General features: G+C 40.8%; 1 protein-coding gene across 4 annotated transcripts in view; it reads left to right on the forward strand.

Annotated features, from left to right (window-relative positions):
* The window catches only part of VDAC1 (voltage dependent anion channel 1), a 29,348-nt gene extending 18,106 nt beyond the window's left edge, over positions 1 to 11,242 (forward strand). For all 4 annotated transcript variants that reach the window (XM_006116066.4, XM_006116064.5, XM_006116065.5 and 1 more), the window contains 4 exons: positions 4,506 to 4,733; positions 8,794 to 8,944; positions 9,418 to 9,475; positions 10,325 to 11,242. In XM_006116066.4, coding sequence (XP_006116128.1) covers positions 4,506 to 4,733; positions 8,794 to 8,944; positions 9,418 to 9,475; positions 10,325 to 10,416 — 529 coding nt within the window. In that variant the 3' untranslated portion in view covers positions 10,417 to 11,242. The remainder of the gene's footprint in view (positions 1 to 4,505; positions 4,734 to 8,793; positions 8,945 to 9,417; positions 9,476 to 10,324) is intronic.
* The last annotated feature ends 3,690 nt before the right edge of the window (positions 11,243 to 14,932 follow it).

Here is a 14,932-nt window from a genome sequence, read left to right on the forward strand (position 1 = left end):
CGGTCATGGAGATTTGCTTCTGAAAGTAGCAGATGGCATTGCAAGTGACAAAGGCTGTAATCACAGTGACCATTTCACCCTAAGTTGCAGACCTCATATCTACATTTCAGGTAGTACAGTCAGTTCCAGTTTTATAGCATAATAATCTGTAATTTTGTTGAAAATGAATTATTACAGCATCAGATTTTTAAAATAACCACCGATGAATGGGAAATTATAACTCAACAGTTATCTCTCAGCAGCTTCCCAGAGATTATACCATCTGCCTTATAAATGAAATGGGTATTCCTCTGTGGAGCGCCATTAAAAATTATCTGAATAAACTGGGCTAGAATCAGGTGCAACTCTATTGAGTTGAGTAGAGTTACCGCAGACATGAGACTGACACATCTTTTGTTGGCCTGTCTTTGTTCCTGTTACAGTCATTGTAAATTTTACTATTGTCTTCAGTGGAAGCACTGTTAGGCCAGTGTGGGTGCTGTTGACAGTCTTTAACTTTCACTTCCTGCACTGTTGTAGAGGAGATGGTTTTGGGAGTGAACATCAGCTGAGCAATGCAAAGTAGAAGGAAGGGAGCAATCGCTATAGAAGTGTGATACAGGCAAGATTGAAGCTATTAAAGTGAAAGACTTTGCTTTTTCAGCTGAAATAGAGCATTACTCTGAAATTTCATTTAGATTGAGCCATACTTTTGGGATGGCTTGGGAAAGGTACCAAGTGACAGAAAACACTTTGATACAATTTTCCCCAAAATTAAGGTTGTTGATGGAATAAAATTGTATCATTAAAGGAAAGAAAAGGTCTGAAAAAGTGACAGTCAAAAATTCTCTGTGTGAGTCCACTAGATGTCTGCTCCCTTAATGTAAACCAACCAAGGAAGTGTAAAATAAATACTATGAATTGGACAAGACTGTAGCAAGGAACAAGTGATTTTAGGCAGCAGGTTCATTTGTAGGTGTTTTTCCATGTTGAAAGCTACAAGGAAAGTACAGGGGAGCTCAGCACACTCCTTTTCATTTTCTATTCTGTTATTGCTTGTCCTGGTGCTAGTCTTTAAAACCCTTCACTGATTAGGGCTTACTATGCCTCTTCCTCTCTGACCCTCTGAGATAAGAGAGCACAAGATGAAACTTTCCAGGGGTAATGTTGGTCTTGAAAGATAACCTCCCAAAGAAGATCAAATGAGCTTGAGCCTATTTTTAGATCATGATGCAAAACGCACCTTGTTTGGGCAAGCCTCCCTCAGTAATGGGTGTGGAAGAATGACAGCATAATTTCGTGTAAATACAAAGAAAAGCTAAGTAATAATGACTAAATCAAGGAGTGATGGAGAAGAGATGCTTTGTGGATTAAGATGATGCAATTTTGAGGTTTCATTTCGTGCCTAGTGCATTTAGCACATGGTGGTGAATTTCTGCACTAGAAATGCATAGCTGCCACAAGACTCAAGTTCCTCCAACTTCAGAGTTTTACTTAATCATTGAAAAACTAGACTGGCTACACAGATGGCTCTGTGGCATAACGACCTCTGTGAGGATCTCCAAAGCAGGAGTAAATTGAAGGGCTAATAGTCACTGTAAAAGAAAAGTGATAAATTTGTTTCCAAAGACTAGCTCAAAAACTCTTGCTACTCATAACTTTCCTAGTTTATGGAAAAGGAGGTTTTTCTGTGAGTAATATGGGGGCAAGATTGGAAAACACTGTTTTAGTTGCCAGCAGCTCCTTATTGCAATACTCTGTTGACCTCTCCTGAGAGATCACTAATGGAACAGCTACACGTTTCCCACTTTCCTCTCTCCATCTTCATCTTTAATGGCAATGTTCAAATTAAAAATGTTTGCCATAGCTCAGGGTGGCTGTTCAAAGGATTGGTTACAGGCTTTGCCAGGCCCATGGCAATGTGCATGTGTGGGAAGCTTGGCTCTAGGCCCTCCAGAAGGGATGGGGGTGCAACTAGCCCCCCCCCCCCATCCAGCTCTCAGCTCTTCCTGGGGCTCTGATGGTGATTTTTAAAGGGGCCTGGGACCCCTCGCTGCTGCTGCTGCTGCAGTAGAAGCAATGGTGGCCTGGAACCCTGGGCCCTTTTAAATCACTGGACGGGCCCCAGCTGTACGATAATGGGAACAGCTATAAGGATGGAAAGGGCAAGGAGTCTGATTATTTGAACTTATGAAAAATTGTGATTCTTTGTGTCTTGTATTATTTTTTAGAGACCAAAATGCTATTGATGTAAATATCTGATAATCAGGGCAGAGGGATATGTGGCAGCTGCAAGGCCATTAGCCAGAGTTGATAATTAATCCTTAGAAGTGTTGTTGTCCTCCTGTTTTTGTGGATTTTGTTCATTGTTGTAAATAGAAATTGAGCAGGATGGGGAATAGGGCATTTGGTTATTTTTTGGGTGATAGGCAAATAGGTGATTCATTTAGTAGGTACAGAGGGAATTAATGCCCTAGATGACATTAATTGGGATTGGTCCTGCTTTGGTCAGGGGACTGGACTTGATGACCTCTTGAGGTCTCGTCCAGCTCTATGATTCTATGATCAGGGGTGGGCAAGATATGGCCCGTGGGATGGATCCGTCCCACCAAACCTTTTGATCTGGCCCGCGCCCACCCCTGCAACAGGGAGTGGTGCTGATCAAAACAGCTAGCTGCTCTGTGTTGCTCTCCGTGCTGCAGGGAGAGGGAGAAGCTTTAGCACACTGCTCCCACTCACCCCCAACAAAATCCTTCAGTTCCTGAGAAATTTTGCAGGGGGGGAGAGGCAGTGTGTGAAGCCTCTCCCTCCCTACCCACCTCTGGAAGTGAAGAGAGCCACATGTACAGCCAGCCAGCAGTCGGGGGCTGCTGGCAGGGAAGCCTGCTTTAGAGTGCTGCTGGCTGGGGGCTGCTTAGGTAAGTGTCTCCTGGTTAAAGCATGCCTCTGGCACCCCAGCCCCTCACTCCCAGATCCTGTGCCCTTCCTAAACACTCCCCCAGGCCAGATTCCTTTTCCAGCATCCATACTCCCCCTCCTGGACCCCAATCTCCTATCCCAGATCACAGCACCCTCCTTCACTCAAACGCTCTCTCAGACCCCACACCCTCTTGTGCAGCCCAGTCTCCTATACTGAGCTCCCTTCTGCACTCAACCTCCATCCCTGATCCCGCAGATGCTTCATAGAAAGACATGGTCCTTGACCACTTACCAAAATCTTGGCATGGCCCCAATCAAAAGTTATTGCCCACCCCTGCCCTAGATTAATACTTGTATATAGAAAGACTAGACAGGAGAAAGCCCTTCATCCCGGGGTTGTATGAAAGGGAGCCCATTCAACTGCATGAAAGTGTTTGTGTGAACTTGTTAGGTAACCAGCGATCCGCATATGTTACTTGATTAGCCAACTTTTTACTTCTTGTTTTTCTCAGAAGTTTTTCAGTTTCAGGTTGTTAGGGGAAATCAATGAAACAATCTTTTAAGTGTATATTCAAATATGAATTATCTAATGCAAAGTAATCATCTCTCTCCATCTACACCAAGTTTCAAAGCAAATAGGTAGGATTATATATAAATCAATTATCATTGCAAAGAATTAACACGGGGTAATACACTTTTAATAATTACATCCTAATATAACTGGAAGTAAATCACCAAGTGCACAATTGAGTCAAGCCGTAATTTTGCAGAAATTGATATATAGCTGATCCCCTTGGAAATTGAACACACTTAGATGGGATTGTAACTGCTGTTAATGCCATACAGTCGATCAATATTTCTTGGAAGAGAAAGATTCACTTTCTGCCTTAGGACCTGATTCAGCAAGGTAGTGAAGCACTTCTGTACCATTGAGGACACATGTAGCCCAGTTGCGGCTATTTAAAGTTAGGGATAAGATTCAATATCTTGCTGAATTAGGGCTGTAGCTAGTAAGATACGGTAGAGCTCTCTGTTACTACATGGTTAACAATGGATTTTTTTTGACACAGTTTCCACCTATTTAGAACCCAGAGCATGACTTCAGTTTGATTTGCAGCAGCCTGTAGATGAAACTTGGCTAAGCAACCTTTTTGTTTCATGATGTCCTAGAAATTTCCAGTTTTAGGAGTTTCCAGTGAAATAAACTTTTAAAATTATACTTAAAAAATAAGCAAAGTAATTTCTCACCTACACCAATTTACAAAGCAATTAAGTAGGATCCTAGATAATTCAGTCTTCAATTGAAAAAAAAATTAGTATGTATTAGGTTTGTATAGTTTTGTGCTTTTTTCATTGCAACTTTCGTATATAATAATTTAGTTTCAAGTTCTGATGTAAGTCTCAAGTATTCCAAATGTGGGGTCCCCCCCCCATTATTGCATATAACAGCAAATAAATGTGACATATATTTAAAGTATGGGTCTCTGGATATGTGTACTTTGTCTTCTGGCATTGTTACATTTTATTTAAAGTAACAATTGATTGATAAAATTGCTACATACGAGTCATTCTGATATAAAACTTTGTTGCCATCCCTCTTCCTTCAGGAAAAAAAATGCTAAAATTAAGACCGGATATAAACGGGAACACATCAACCTTGGCTGCGACATGGATTTTGATATTGCTGGACCTTCAATACGTGGAGCCTTTGTGTTCGGCTATGAAGGTTGGTTGGCAGGTTATCAAATGATTTTTGAGACGACTAAATCCAGAGTAACCCAGAGCAACTTTGCTGTTGGCTATAAAACGGATGAATTCCAGCTTCACACTAATGTGTAAGTACCAGCAAATGAGCATTAATGTATATTGCTCCCTAGTTTAGTAATGAAGGGAAAGGTTGTCAAAAGTTAATAAGAGGGAGAATGATAAAGTTGGTATGGATTCGACACATACTGAAAAGGCTTAATAGAAGTCTCCAGAAATTGGAGACTTAAAGACTTCTGATGCTGTTTTGCTCTGGGCTTTTGTTGGATGTATATGGGTGAGGTTGTGAGAGACAGAAGGAACCTTTAGCACTCATTCAATTTTTGCAGGAATAAATATGGATTGTGAGCCATTGATTGGCTTGTCAGTCAGCTGTATAATTTTGTAACAGTTTTTTACTAGAAAAATAAAACAAGTGAACATATTCAATTACACACACTTCATGCAGAAGAAAATAGAGAAAAGTAGCTTTTACTCAAGGTACATTGGAATAGAGACTAATGGTTTGCGAGTGAGAGAATATAAACAACAATATACAAGAACAGAAACAAAAGGAAATGAAATCCTGGAGCAAGGAAAATTTAATCAAACTTCATATAGCTTTAACCCTGGAATGTTTCATAATTGTATTTTCTAATAATCCACCTACACAAGTGCTTGTTGTTTATGTACAAATACACAAAGAGGACAAAATTTAACTGAAGTCTTCAGGTTTGTCCTCACCCTTCTATGTAACAGGGCTATTGCAAGCCATTCCCATGTAGAATTGAACAATTGTTCTGCCTTCTACGAGGTGCTTATTCAAAGGCTACTCCTTTTCAGTGCTTCTGCAAGATCTGATTTAGGAAGCTCAGATTGTGATAAACAACGGCTGAACCCATGCAATCCAGAAAGGAAGGACTGGGAAATTGCGGATGCATTAACTGAGAACTCTAATCTAAAGTGTATGCATTGGTCCCTACAGATGATCAAAAGTTATGAGCTATCCCATCCAACATTTAGAAATAGCTTTCCACTACAGTAATCTGTAGTAGTACAAAATATTGTACGTGGGCCCATTACTATAAAATATTGTTGGGATTTTTTTAAATGAAGACTACAGTATGAAGAAATGTCTAAATAATGCTTCGGACTTCACCACCCTTTCTTGGATTCCTGGAATTGTATTTCTTAGTGAACAATTACTGAGTTAATACTGTCTAGGAGGATTTTTATTTTGGATTTGGTATTATCAGTCTGTAGTACACAAAAATACTGTATGTATATGTGCAAGGCAAAAATGTTAACTCCTGGTATTGGTTAATAGGTCCTTTGACATGATTTCAGATCTGAAGAAGCCTTGAACCCCAGGGTAAATTGATCACACTTTTTTTGTGTAGAGGGTTAAGAAATTGTATATTAAAAAAATTTAAACCAGTATCCACATCAGAATAACACCAAAGGTCTGTGTTATCCACAGCATCCAGGGAATTGATTTATAGCTGGAATTTCATTCCTAATATGTTACGTTGCACATGTGGATATTTCAGTATTTTCAAAATGGTGATGTAAAATAACACACATATTATGTATAGTGTCTAGGTATTAGGTAGGGCAACATGGTTTGTACTAGGGATGTTAACTAACGATTAATTTACAAGTCGAGTAGTCGATGGAATTTCCACTGACTACACTACTAGTCGATAGGCACTTCCGCATTCCTCCTATGAAATGTACAAGAGCCCCCACTGGGCTCTCGTACATTTCAAAGGAGGAATGCGAAACTGCATGCAGCTTGGGGCCAGTGGGAAGTCCCACTGACTCTGTGTTGCATGCAGGTGCCAGCTTTGAAATGTACAAGAGTCCCCAGTGGGGGATCTTGTGCATTTCAAAGCAGAAGCGCCAGCATGGAGTCTGGGATCAGCGGGAGTCTCAGGGTCCCCCACTGACCCCAGACTCCATGCTGGCGCTTCCGCTTTGAAATGCCACATGGAACCCGGGATCAGCTGGGGAGAACCCAGCTGACCCCGGGTTCCACGCAGTTCTGCTGCTTTGAAATGCAGTTGTGGTATTTCAAAGCAGTGCCACATGGAACTGAACCCGGGCTCCATGCGGTGCTGCCCCTTTGAAACACCTCGGCAGCGTTTCAAAGGGGCAGTGCTGCACGGATCCCGAACTCAGTTGTGCAGCGCTGCCGCTTTGAAGGACCCCTTTTTCTTCCCCCCGCCTCCTGTGGCTGCCTCTATAGAGGCATTTGCTTATCGGATTCTCAACTAGTCTTTAACATCCTTAGTTTGTATCTTAACTATTTCTTTCCTGTCTTTTATGAGTACACTTGGGCTACTGCTGCTGTAGATCCTGATAGAGCTATGTGGGAACCTTGCAGAAAGTCTGCTTGTATATCCAACTCTACTCAGTGCTTTGTAATCCCTCCCTTTCCTGTGTGCCAAATAAAGTCAGTTATGAGTTGACTGTATATGACCTTTAGTTGTATATGAAGTATATTTAGTGCTTGGCTGGGAAAACAGTACTGATAATTTAAAAAGCTGATGCTATTCTTTGAATTTAAGAGGCATTCATATGGCCCATAAACATTACATTGGATTTATACAGGTTGTAAGGCAGTTATGGACATTCAAGAACAAGGAGTGGGCTGCATGAGTGGCTCTCCTTCACCTCACTGGGTTGCAGCAGCCTGTGGCTTACTAAAGTTCCACCCACTGCCCCCTTCCTCCGTGTGTCTCTTGTGCACTGGAGCCACATATTTCCTATTCATCCTCCTCCCACACAGCACTTTTGGACCACGTGAATCCCCTGATTTGCACTCTGTCCCTACTCCTCCCTCTCCCTTTCAGAGCTTAAACAGCCATGAATCAGCTGTTTGTGGTGTTCCAGCTCTGGGAGGAAGGAGGAGAAGCAAGAAGTGCAGAGATCTGGTGCTCCAGTATGAAAGTGGCGCATGGGGGAGGGAGGTAGATTGCCCACCACTGTTAAGCTTTTTTTTTTTTTTAAAGTCAATCCATCTTTTTCCATCCCAAAATGCCTTATTTACTTAAAATTCAACTGCAGTAATCCTTTTTTTTAAGTCCATGATCAGAGACCTATTATTGGCAAAGGAGTTCAGGTGGTTCATAAACTCCTATGTGCTGCCTGTTCTGGGCAATATATTTGCACACTCTTTTAGCAGAATGAGTTATACTGAAAATGCAGAAGCCAGATACAGTAAAAGTAGTTTGCTGTTTTAAAATCTCCAGTCTTGCTATGAGGGTTCATATATTTGGTGAATGAGATTTGGAACCTTTTTTGCCTCTTTTATAGAGCTAGTTTAAGCTAAGCTAGTATCAATTAAAAGTTCTATCTGGTACCTGAATGAAATCAAAATAAAGTTTTAATGCAGAAGTGTCTACAATACAAAACTGTTGTTACTGCAAATGGCACTAATTTGCATTCACAGGAGGGAAGGTCAAGAATTGCATGGACTTGGAAACTGAACTGGCATTTTATCCTTAAAGATGGCATTTTTATATCTGTGTAAAAGTCATGTTGATGAGGTGGCAGGAGGAAATTTCACTGCTAGTGTTACACCTGTTTTGTGGATAAATAGAAGGTTGAATCTGCAGGATTGTCATTGTAACCCCTTCTATAAGCACTAAAAAAAGGTATATATGTTAGAGAAACAGATTTCTCAGATGAATAGATAAGAACGAGCCTGATGGACACAGTTTGCTGCAAAAATTTCAACCACTGAGGAAGTAAAATTGAAAACCATGTTATAAGTAGGGATGTTAAAATGCATTTGTTTAACCGTATAACTGCTGAAAAATTTCAGTAGTTACATGGATACATGTGGGTCTTTGTGCAGGGAGGAGGGCATTATACACAGTTACACTTTTACATCCCTAGTTATTTCTCCTGGCTTCTCTTTAGGTCATGCATGGGTTTATTAAAATATGATAAGCAATTCATGAAATTTGCTGTTTAAAAAAACAGTAATGTGCATGACTTTCTCAATCAATCTGGCCCATTGTATCCATTCTACATGATTTGCTACAGAGTTATTAAATGAGTTATTAATGAAGCTTTTACTTACATGGATCCTGATAAAGAACCTAAAGTTTTCTGTGCAATTTAAAATTAATCTACTCATTACAGGAACGATGGCACAGAATTTGGAGGCTCCATTTACCAGAAAGTGAATGACAAATTGGAAACTGCTGTCAATCTTGCTTGGACAGCTGGAAATAGCAACACTCGCTTTGGAATAGCAGCCAAATATCAGATTGACCCAGATGCATCTTTCTCTGTGAGTACTGTACATGTTCACTTATAAGCAATGGAAAACAGGTTTTTAAAATGGAAATGGAGAAACTACAACTCAGTCTGCACTGTCTGTAATAATTCCACATTTCATATTTGTTTTGGAGTTGGTGGGTCAAATACATCCTTTACATAATTCCAGGGGATGCATCTGACCCATTCTCTCTCTTTTGCTTGTTGTCTTATCAGCAGGCTGGTATATACGAATTGATGTAGTATCTTGTGGTATTCATGACTCATTACAATAGTTTTTAAGTTGGTTAATAAAAATATATTTGTGTATTGAAAGTATTTAGTGGAGTTGAATATAGATGTAAGTAGCAGAAAAATTTAGTCTATATTCTGCTCATGATTTGGCATCTGAAATACTTTAAGTTTAAAAATAAGCCACTTACAATTTCAAAGTTTTTGCTGTTTAAAAAGTATACCAGATTATTAAGAGTAGTGCTTCTTTTCCAGGCTAAAGTGAACAACTCCAGTCTGATTGGCTTAGGGTATACTCAGACTTTGAAGCCAGGTAAGTATAAACAGAAGGAATTCAGAATTTGCGAAAGATAGATACATTTTTGTTTTAAAGGAGCAACGAAGTTTTTTATGTAGAAAAGTGATTTGGTTTTATAACGTTGTCCTACTTGCCAACACAAGAACTGACTCTTTTAGGATTGGATTTTTTTTCAAAAGTTTTGATATTCAGTGAGAAGCAGATTTGCCAGAGGCATGCAGCACCTCAGATGACCAGTTAGACACACAAACAGGCCTTTTGTACATGTAAAAACCTGATTTAGCAAGTGCATTCATAGTCACTAGAAGCTCTCCTATTGTAAGCTTCTCTTTTGATTCAAAGCATGACACGCTTGAGCTCCACTGACTCAAAGATGAGAACTTCAGTGCTTCTGATCACAGAATTACTGAAGCACAATGGTGCCTCTGTTGGAATACTAAATTGATTGATACAAATTTTTATAACTTTTGCATTTTGCACGATTAATCCATAGTTCTAAAAATGTTTTAGAAAGTTGGATAGACATAATAGGCATTCACACTCGCATTAAGTAGTACCTTACTGTGCCATTAGTCCCACTGAAATCAATAGAATTACTCAAAGTACCATACAGATGAATAAACATCAGAATTTAGTCCTCTGTTGTTGTTCATTATTATTTCTTTTGATAGACTGCCTGTAGCAGTGGATGCATTTTTACCAGTTTATTTTAAGAACGGTCCTTACATGTAGTCAAATACTGTACCATACAGTCAAATACCATAACCAGCCAACAAATCAAAGAAGGAAAATATATACACATCATATTTTATGTGGTACCTCTATTCCAGGTTTTATCTTCTCTCTCTTTGATTTTTTATTCAGGTATCAAACTGACATTGTCGGCTTTGTTGGATGGCAAGAATGTCAATGCAGGTGGACACAAACTTGGTCTAGGATTGGAATTTGAAGCATAAAAAGAGATTGTATGATTACTAATTTGAAAATACTTTACGGCATAGCTACCTTCAAAATTTAGTGAACCTTTCAATGTTTTATGTCCGGGATGCAAGTATTGTTATGTATCAGTCATGTAAAACCTGGTTAAAGACAGCTAAGCTTTAAAGTGTTCTTTGAGAAGAAAATATTTTAAAAAAATTCCTAATTCCAGGCTCATTGCCCATCACAGCTGCTAATTATGAGTTTACAAGGGATATGCAGGTATTGATTACCTGTTCCAGAATAATGGCTATATAATGACAGACAAATGGTATAAAGAAACTGTGACTGAAACTTGCAACTCACCATAGTGAACACTTAATTCATGAAGCATAGTTTTTGGATATTAACTTATCAAAGTTTCAGTCTATGATGGAGTGTGCAAAACTGTCAGGAAAAAAGTATTTCATTAACTGTTTGTCTTATTTAGTTATTTGACACCTATTGTCTTCAGAATGCTTTAGATTATTCACCTTGTATAATTTTGATATGGGAAAGGTTTGATGTGACTCAGTCAATAATACTTGTTTTGTGTTGTGGTTCCTTTCCCTTGCACTAAATATGGAAAAGCTTGTAAAATAGAGCCATAAGCAGGGAAGAGTCCTTGTAATTGTCATCACATAGTGGCATCACTTTGAATTTAAAATGGACTTTTGTTTTATTACCACTTTTTTTTTAGCAATTTAATGGGTACATTTTTAGAGTCTTCCATTTTGTGTGGAATTAGACCCCAAAATGCTGTACTTGACACTACTTTAAAATGAAATAAACAAACTCCAACTTGAATAAAATATTGAAACTTCACCTTTTATTTTGTCATTATATTAGTTTTAAAAATCACTTTAAATTAATTCCTTAGTTTGTACAAAACAGGCTTACATCATCTTATTTTATTGCTGTTTTTTTTCTAATTTGTATCTAATTTGTATGTCATGGTTGGGCAAGAGGCTGTCAGTGGGCCAGATTTGGCAAGCCTAGCACTTTGATCCGGCCAGTGGCATCTCCCGGCTCTGCTGCTAATGCGTTGCCTGGAAGCTGTGGGGTAGAGGCGAGTCCTTTCACTTGCTGCTATTTAAAGGGCTCGTGACTTGTGGGTAGCTGCCAGGAAACGCATTAGCAGCAGAGCCAGGGAGGCGTGAGCCCTTTCAGTTGCTTCTATTTGAAGGGCTCACACCTTCCAGGGGGCTGCCAGGCCACATAGTAGCAGCTGCCCAACAGGCACAAACCCTTTAAATTGCTTCTCTTTAAAGGGCTCTCAGTTCCTGGAGCCAGAGCTGGGAACTCTTTAAATAGCAGCAGTTGAAAGGGCTCCTGGCCCACAGCTGCCCTGTTGCTCTGACTCCCAGGCCAGTCAGGACCTGGGGACAGAGGTGCATGTTTAAAGCAGCTGGCAATTCTAGGTGCTGCATGCCCCTGGCAGAGTGGGGACAGGGGAGGGGACTAAGACTTCACTTGCTCCCCTAGGCCAATCAGGGTTTGTGGGCAGTGAAGTCTCCTGGCTTTGCTCCTTCCGGGGCAGCCCAGGACCACTTCAGGAATTTCTGAAGTGGTCCCCCTTCACAAATTGTCCACTCCAATGTATGTTATGAATAAACTGTGTGGGAGATTTAACAATTTAGAATACCTCATTCAGAAAAGTTCTTTGCTATTCTTGGTTATTTTCCATAAGACTGCAAATATTTAAGAATTCAGTACATTTCCTGTGGTTCTCCATTTATAAACCTAGCAAAGATCAGATACAGTTTTTCCCAGGGAGAATATAATAATGCAAATCTCCAGTACTTTTGAAAATGTCATGACCAGCTCCTCAATTTTCAAATGCCAACTTGTAACCTCTTTGATCTTAAAGGAAAAGTTAAATGAATTGTGCCACCAAATAAACTCTTACTCCTTTTGTATATTATAAGTATTGTCTTCCTGGGATTTTGACACAAAGTGGTCTAAGGGGGTAGTTGATGCTCACTTATAAAAAGGTGGCTGGTTGTATGAGCCAGCTCTCTTCCCTATTTCTGTCTGAAAGAAACAATGGAGTAGAAGATAGAATGAAAAGCAAAAGCCAATAGTGTGATTAACTCTTTCCAAAAAGGACAAAATACAGTAGACTTCCGATAATCCGGAACCTATGGGACCTAGGTGGTGCCGGATTATCAAATATGCCGGACTATCAGGAGGTACTATGAGATGGTTTTATATATATATATATATATATATATATACTGTATATAACGTGTTCTTAACCCTTTTTATTGTACATACTATATACAGTATACTGTAATGTTGTAGTTTTTTTAAGCCTTTTTTACCCTTTTTGCTCAGTTCAGCTGCTGCCGCTGTTACCTTGTGACTCATTTTTTGCCGAAGCTCACTCACTAGGCTCTTGCCATTTTGATGCCGGACTATCAGGAGTGCCGGACTATTGGAGTTTTACTGTACGTATGAAGCTGAAATGCATCCCAAATATTTTCCCATATAAATAAATGCTTTAGTTGCCACAGAAAATGTTATCATTTGAGCAGAAGAGGATATGTTCACAAGAGTCATAAAACATACTGAGGGAAAATATAACAGACAAAAAGTAGTGTCATGTCTTAATGACAGATTCAAAACTCTGAAATACTTCTGGCAGCTTCAGGTCATTTTATTAGCTATTGAAGGATATTTGATATAGCTTGATCTATTATTCAGATGGGGGAGGAAAAAAGGTGGTGATTCTCTTTCAAATTATGCCCACAAAATAAACTCTACCCATAATGGACACTGATCACAACAGATTGAACAGATGCTCTTTGGAGTCTTTAGGCTTGCTCTCTCTTCATGTGATTCAAATATGTTCTGCTGGTCTTCTGCTTTGCTTCCTCTTAGTGAGGCTTGCTGCATATTCCACTGGGTTTGAGTTTTGCTTCCTGTAATTGACCGTAGAGGGTTCCTGAACTAGAAAGCTCTTTGATTGGGAACTAAGGAAAAGTTGTACTCTCCCAGATCTGCACATCTCATGTTGCCTAAAGGGGATATTACCTTAGATTGTATGAACTTAACATATCCTTTCTTACATGTTTTGATGAACAGTGAAATAGTACTTTGTCAGCCAATGATAGTGATATCAGCTAGTGATCACTGATAAATGGAAATTCCTATGGTTATCACTAAATCAGTTACACTAGATTCACAATTTCAGGGCTCTCTCGGCAACTATTAACAGTTAGATAGCCAATGCAGCTTTCACCTAAGTCAGAATCCTGGACTGCTGTTCACATATTTGCATTTATACATCTAACATGCTATTTACATGTAACAGTTAGTGAAGACTGTAAGGCTGAGAGTGTTACTTGCTTAGTTCAAGGGGAAAGTAGTGAATTTGCTTTCAGTATGTGTAGACTCAATATAAAGTTGTTTTGTTTTATAAAGCTTCCAGGGCTTGTTTCTGTTTCTCAACATAGCCTGTGTTTCTCTTCACTCTCTCCAGTTCCTTCTTCTGTTTGTGTGGAGGGATAACTTCAAAAACCTGCATAGGAACCTTTTAGATTAAAACAGCTGTGTAGTCCTTTGATTACAGTGCCTCAGCTGTCTGCTGATTTTTTTACTCTGCAAATCTATCCCTAGCATTGGCGAGATGAGGGTTGTAGAAGGTGCAATGTAAAATTAGGGCCTCAGTCCTGCAGTGACTTAGCATACCCGTTTGTGTAACTTTGTGCTCAGGTGACCTCTCCTTCCTGCAGCTCAGCCCTTATTGGCAAGGGAAGGGCAACAGGCTGCATTAACCTCTCCTTGCTCCCCCCAAGTCTACCCCTGCAGCCTGTGAGCTACAAGCATGAGGACGCTCCCTCTGTCCAGCTGGGCTGGGACAGCCCCTTTTTAAGCCCCGTCCTATCTACCCTTTTTTTTTGGCATTTGTCTTGTTTGCTTTTGCCAACTAGATCAGCGGAGTGCAGGAGAGTGTGTGTGTGGGGGGGGGGGGGGAAAGGAGTATTACTGACCTGGGCCAGCCCTACACTGGGCACAATGTCCGGGGCGGGGAGAGGCGAGAATACTGAGCCCCGGCCCACGTGCTGTCCCCTTTCCCTTTGAAAGATACCGTCACACCGGTGAGAACGGGAAGGGAGCAGCCGCCCAGCCCCACAGGCCAGCTGGCAGCGTGGACGGGGAGGGGAGAGCGGACACTTACAACCTCGGAAAGGCACAACTCTGTCGGGGCAGCACTAAGATGCACGGAGCGCCAGGATCCTGAGGCGAAGCCCAGGACCAGCTCCCAGACGGCTGTTACAGCCCTCTCGGAGCGGCGGCAGGAGCGCCTCCCCCGACGCAAACTCCCTCACAGGCGGGCCGCGCGCGCCACCTAAGAACGGTCCAATCAGCGCCGCGTACTGCCCTGTCTGACACATGCGCACTCGTGGTCCAGCTGCCGTGGCGGAGTCTTCCCGCCCCTTCACACGAAGGCGTGAGGAGGAGTCTACTCCGCGTGCGCCGGGCATGCGTAGCGAGCGTCTGGGGCATACG

Source organism: Pelodiscus sinensis, chromosome 16 (genome assembly GCF_052426305.1).
Source record: "Pelodiscus sinensis isolate ZL-2025 chromosome 16, ASM5242630v1, whole genome shotgun sequence".
NCBI lineage: Eukaryota > Metazoa > Chordata > Testudines > Trionychidae > Pelodiscus > Pelodiscus sinensis.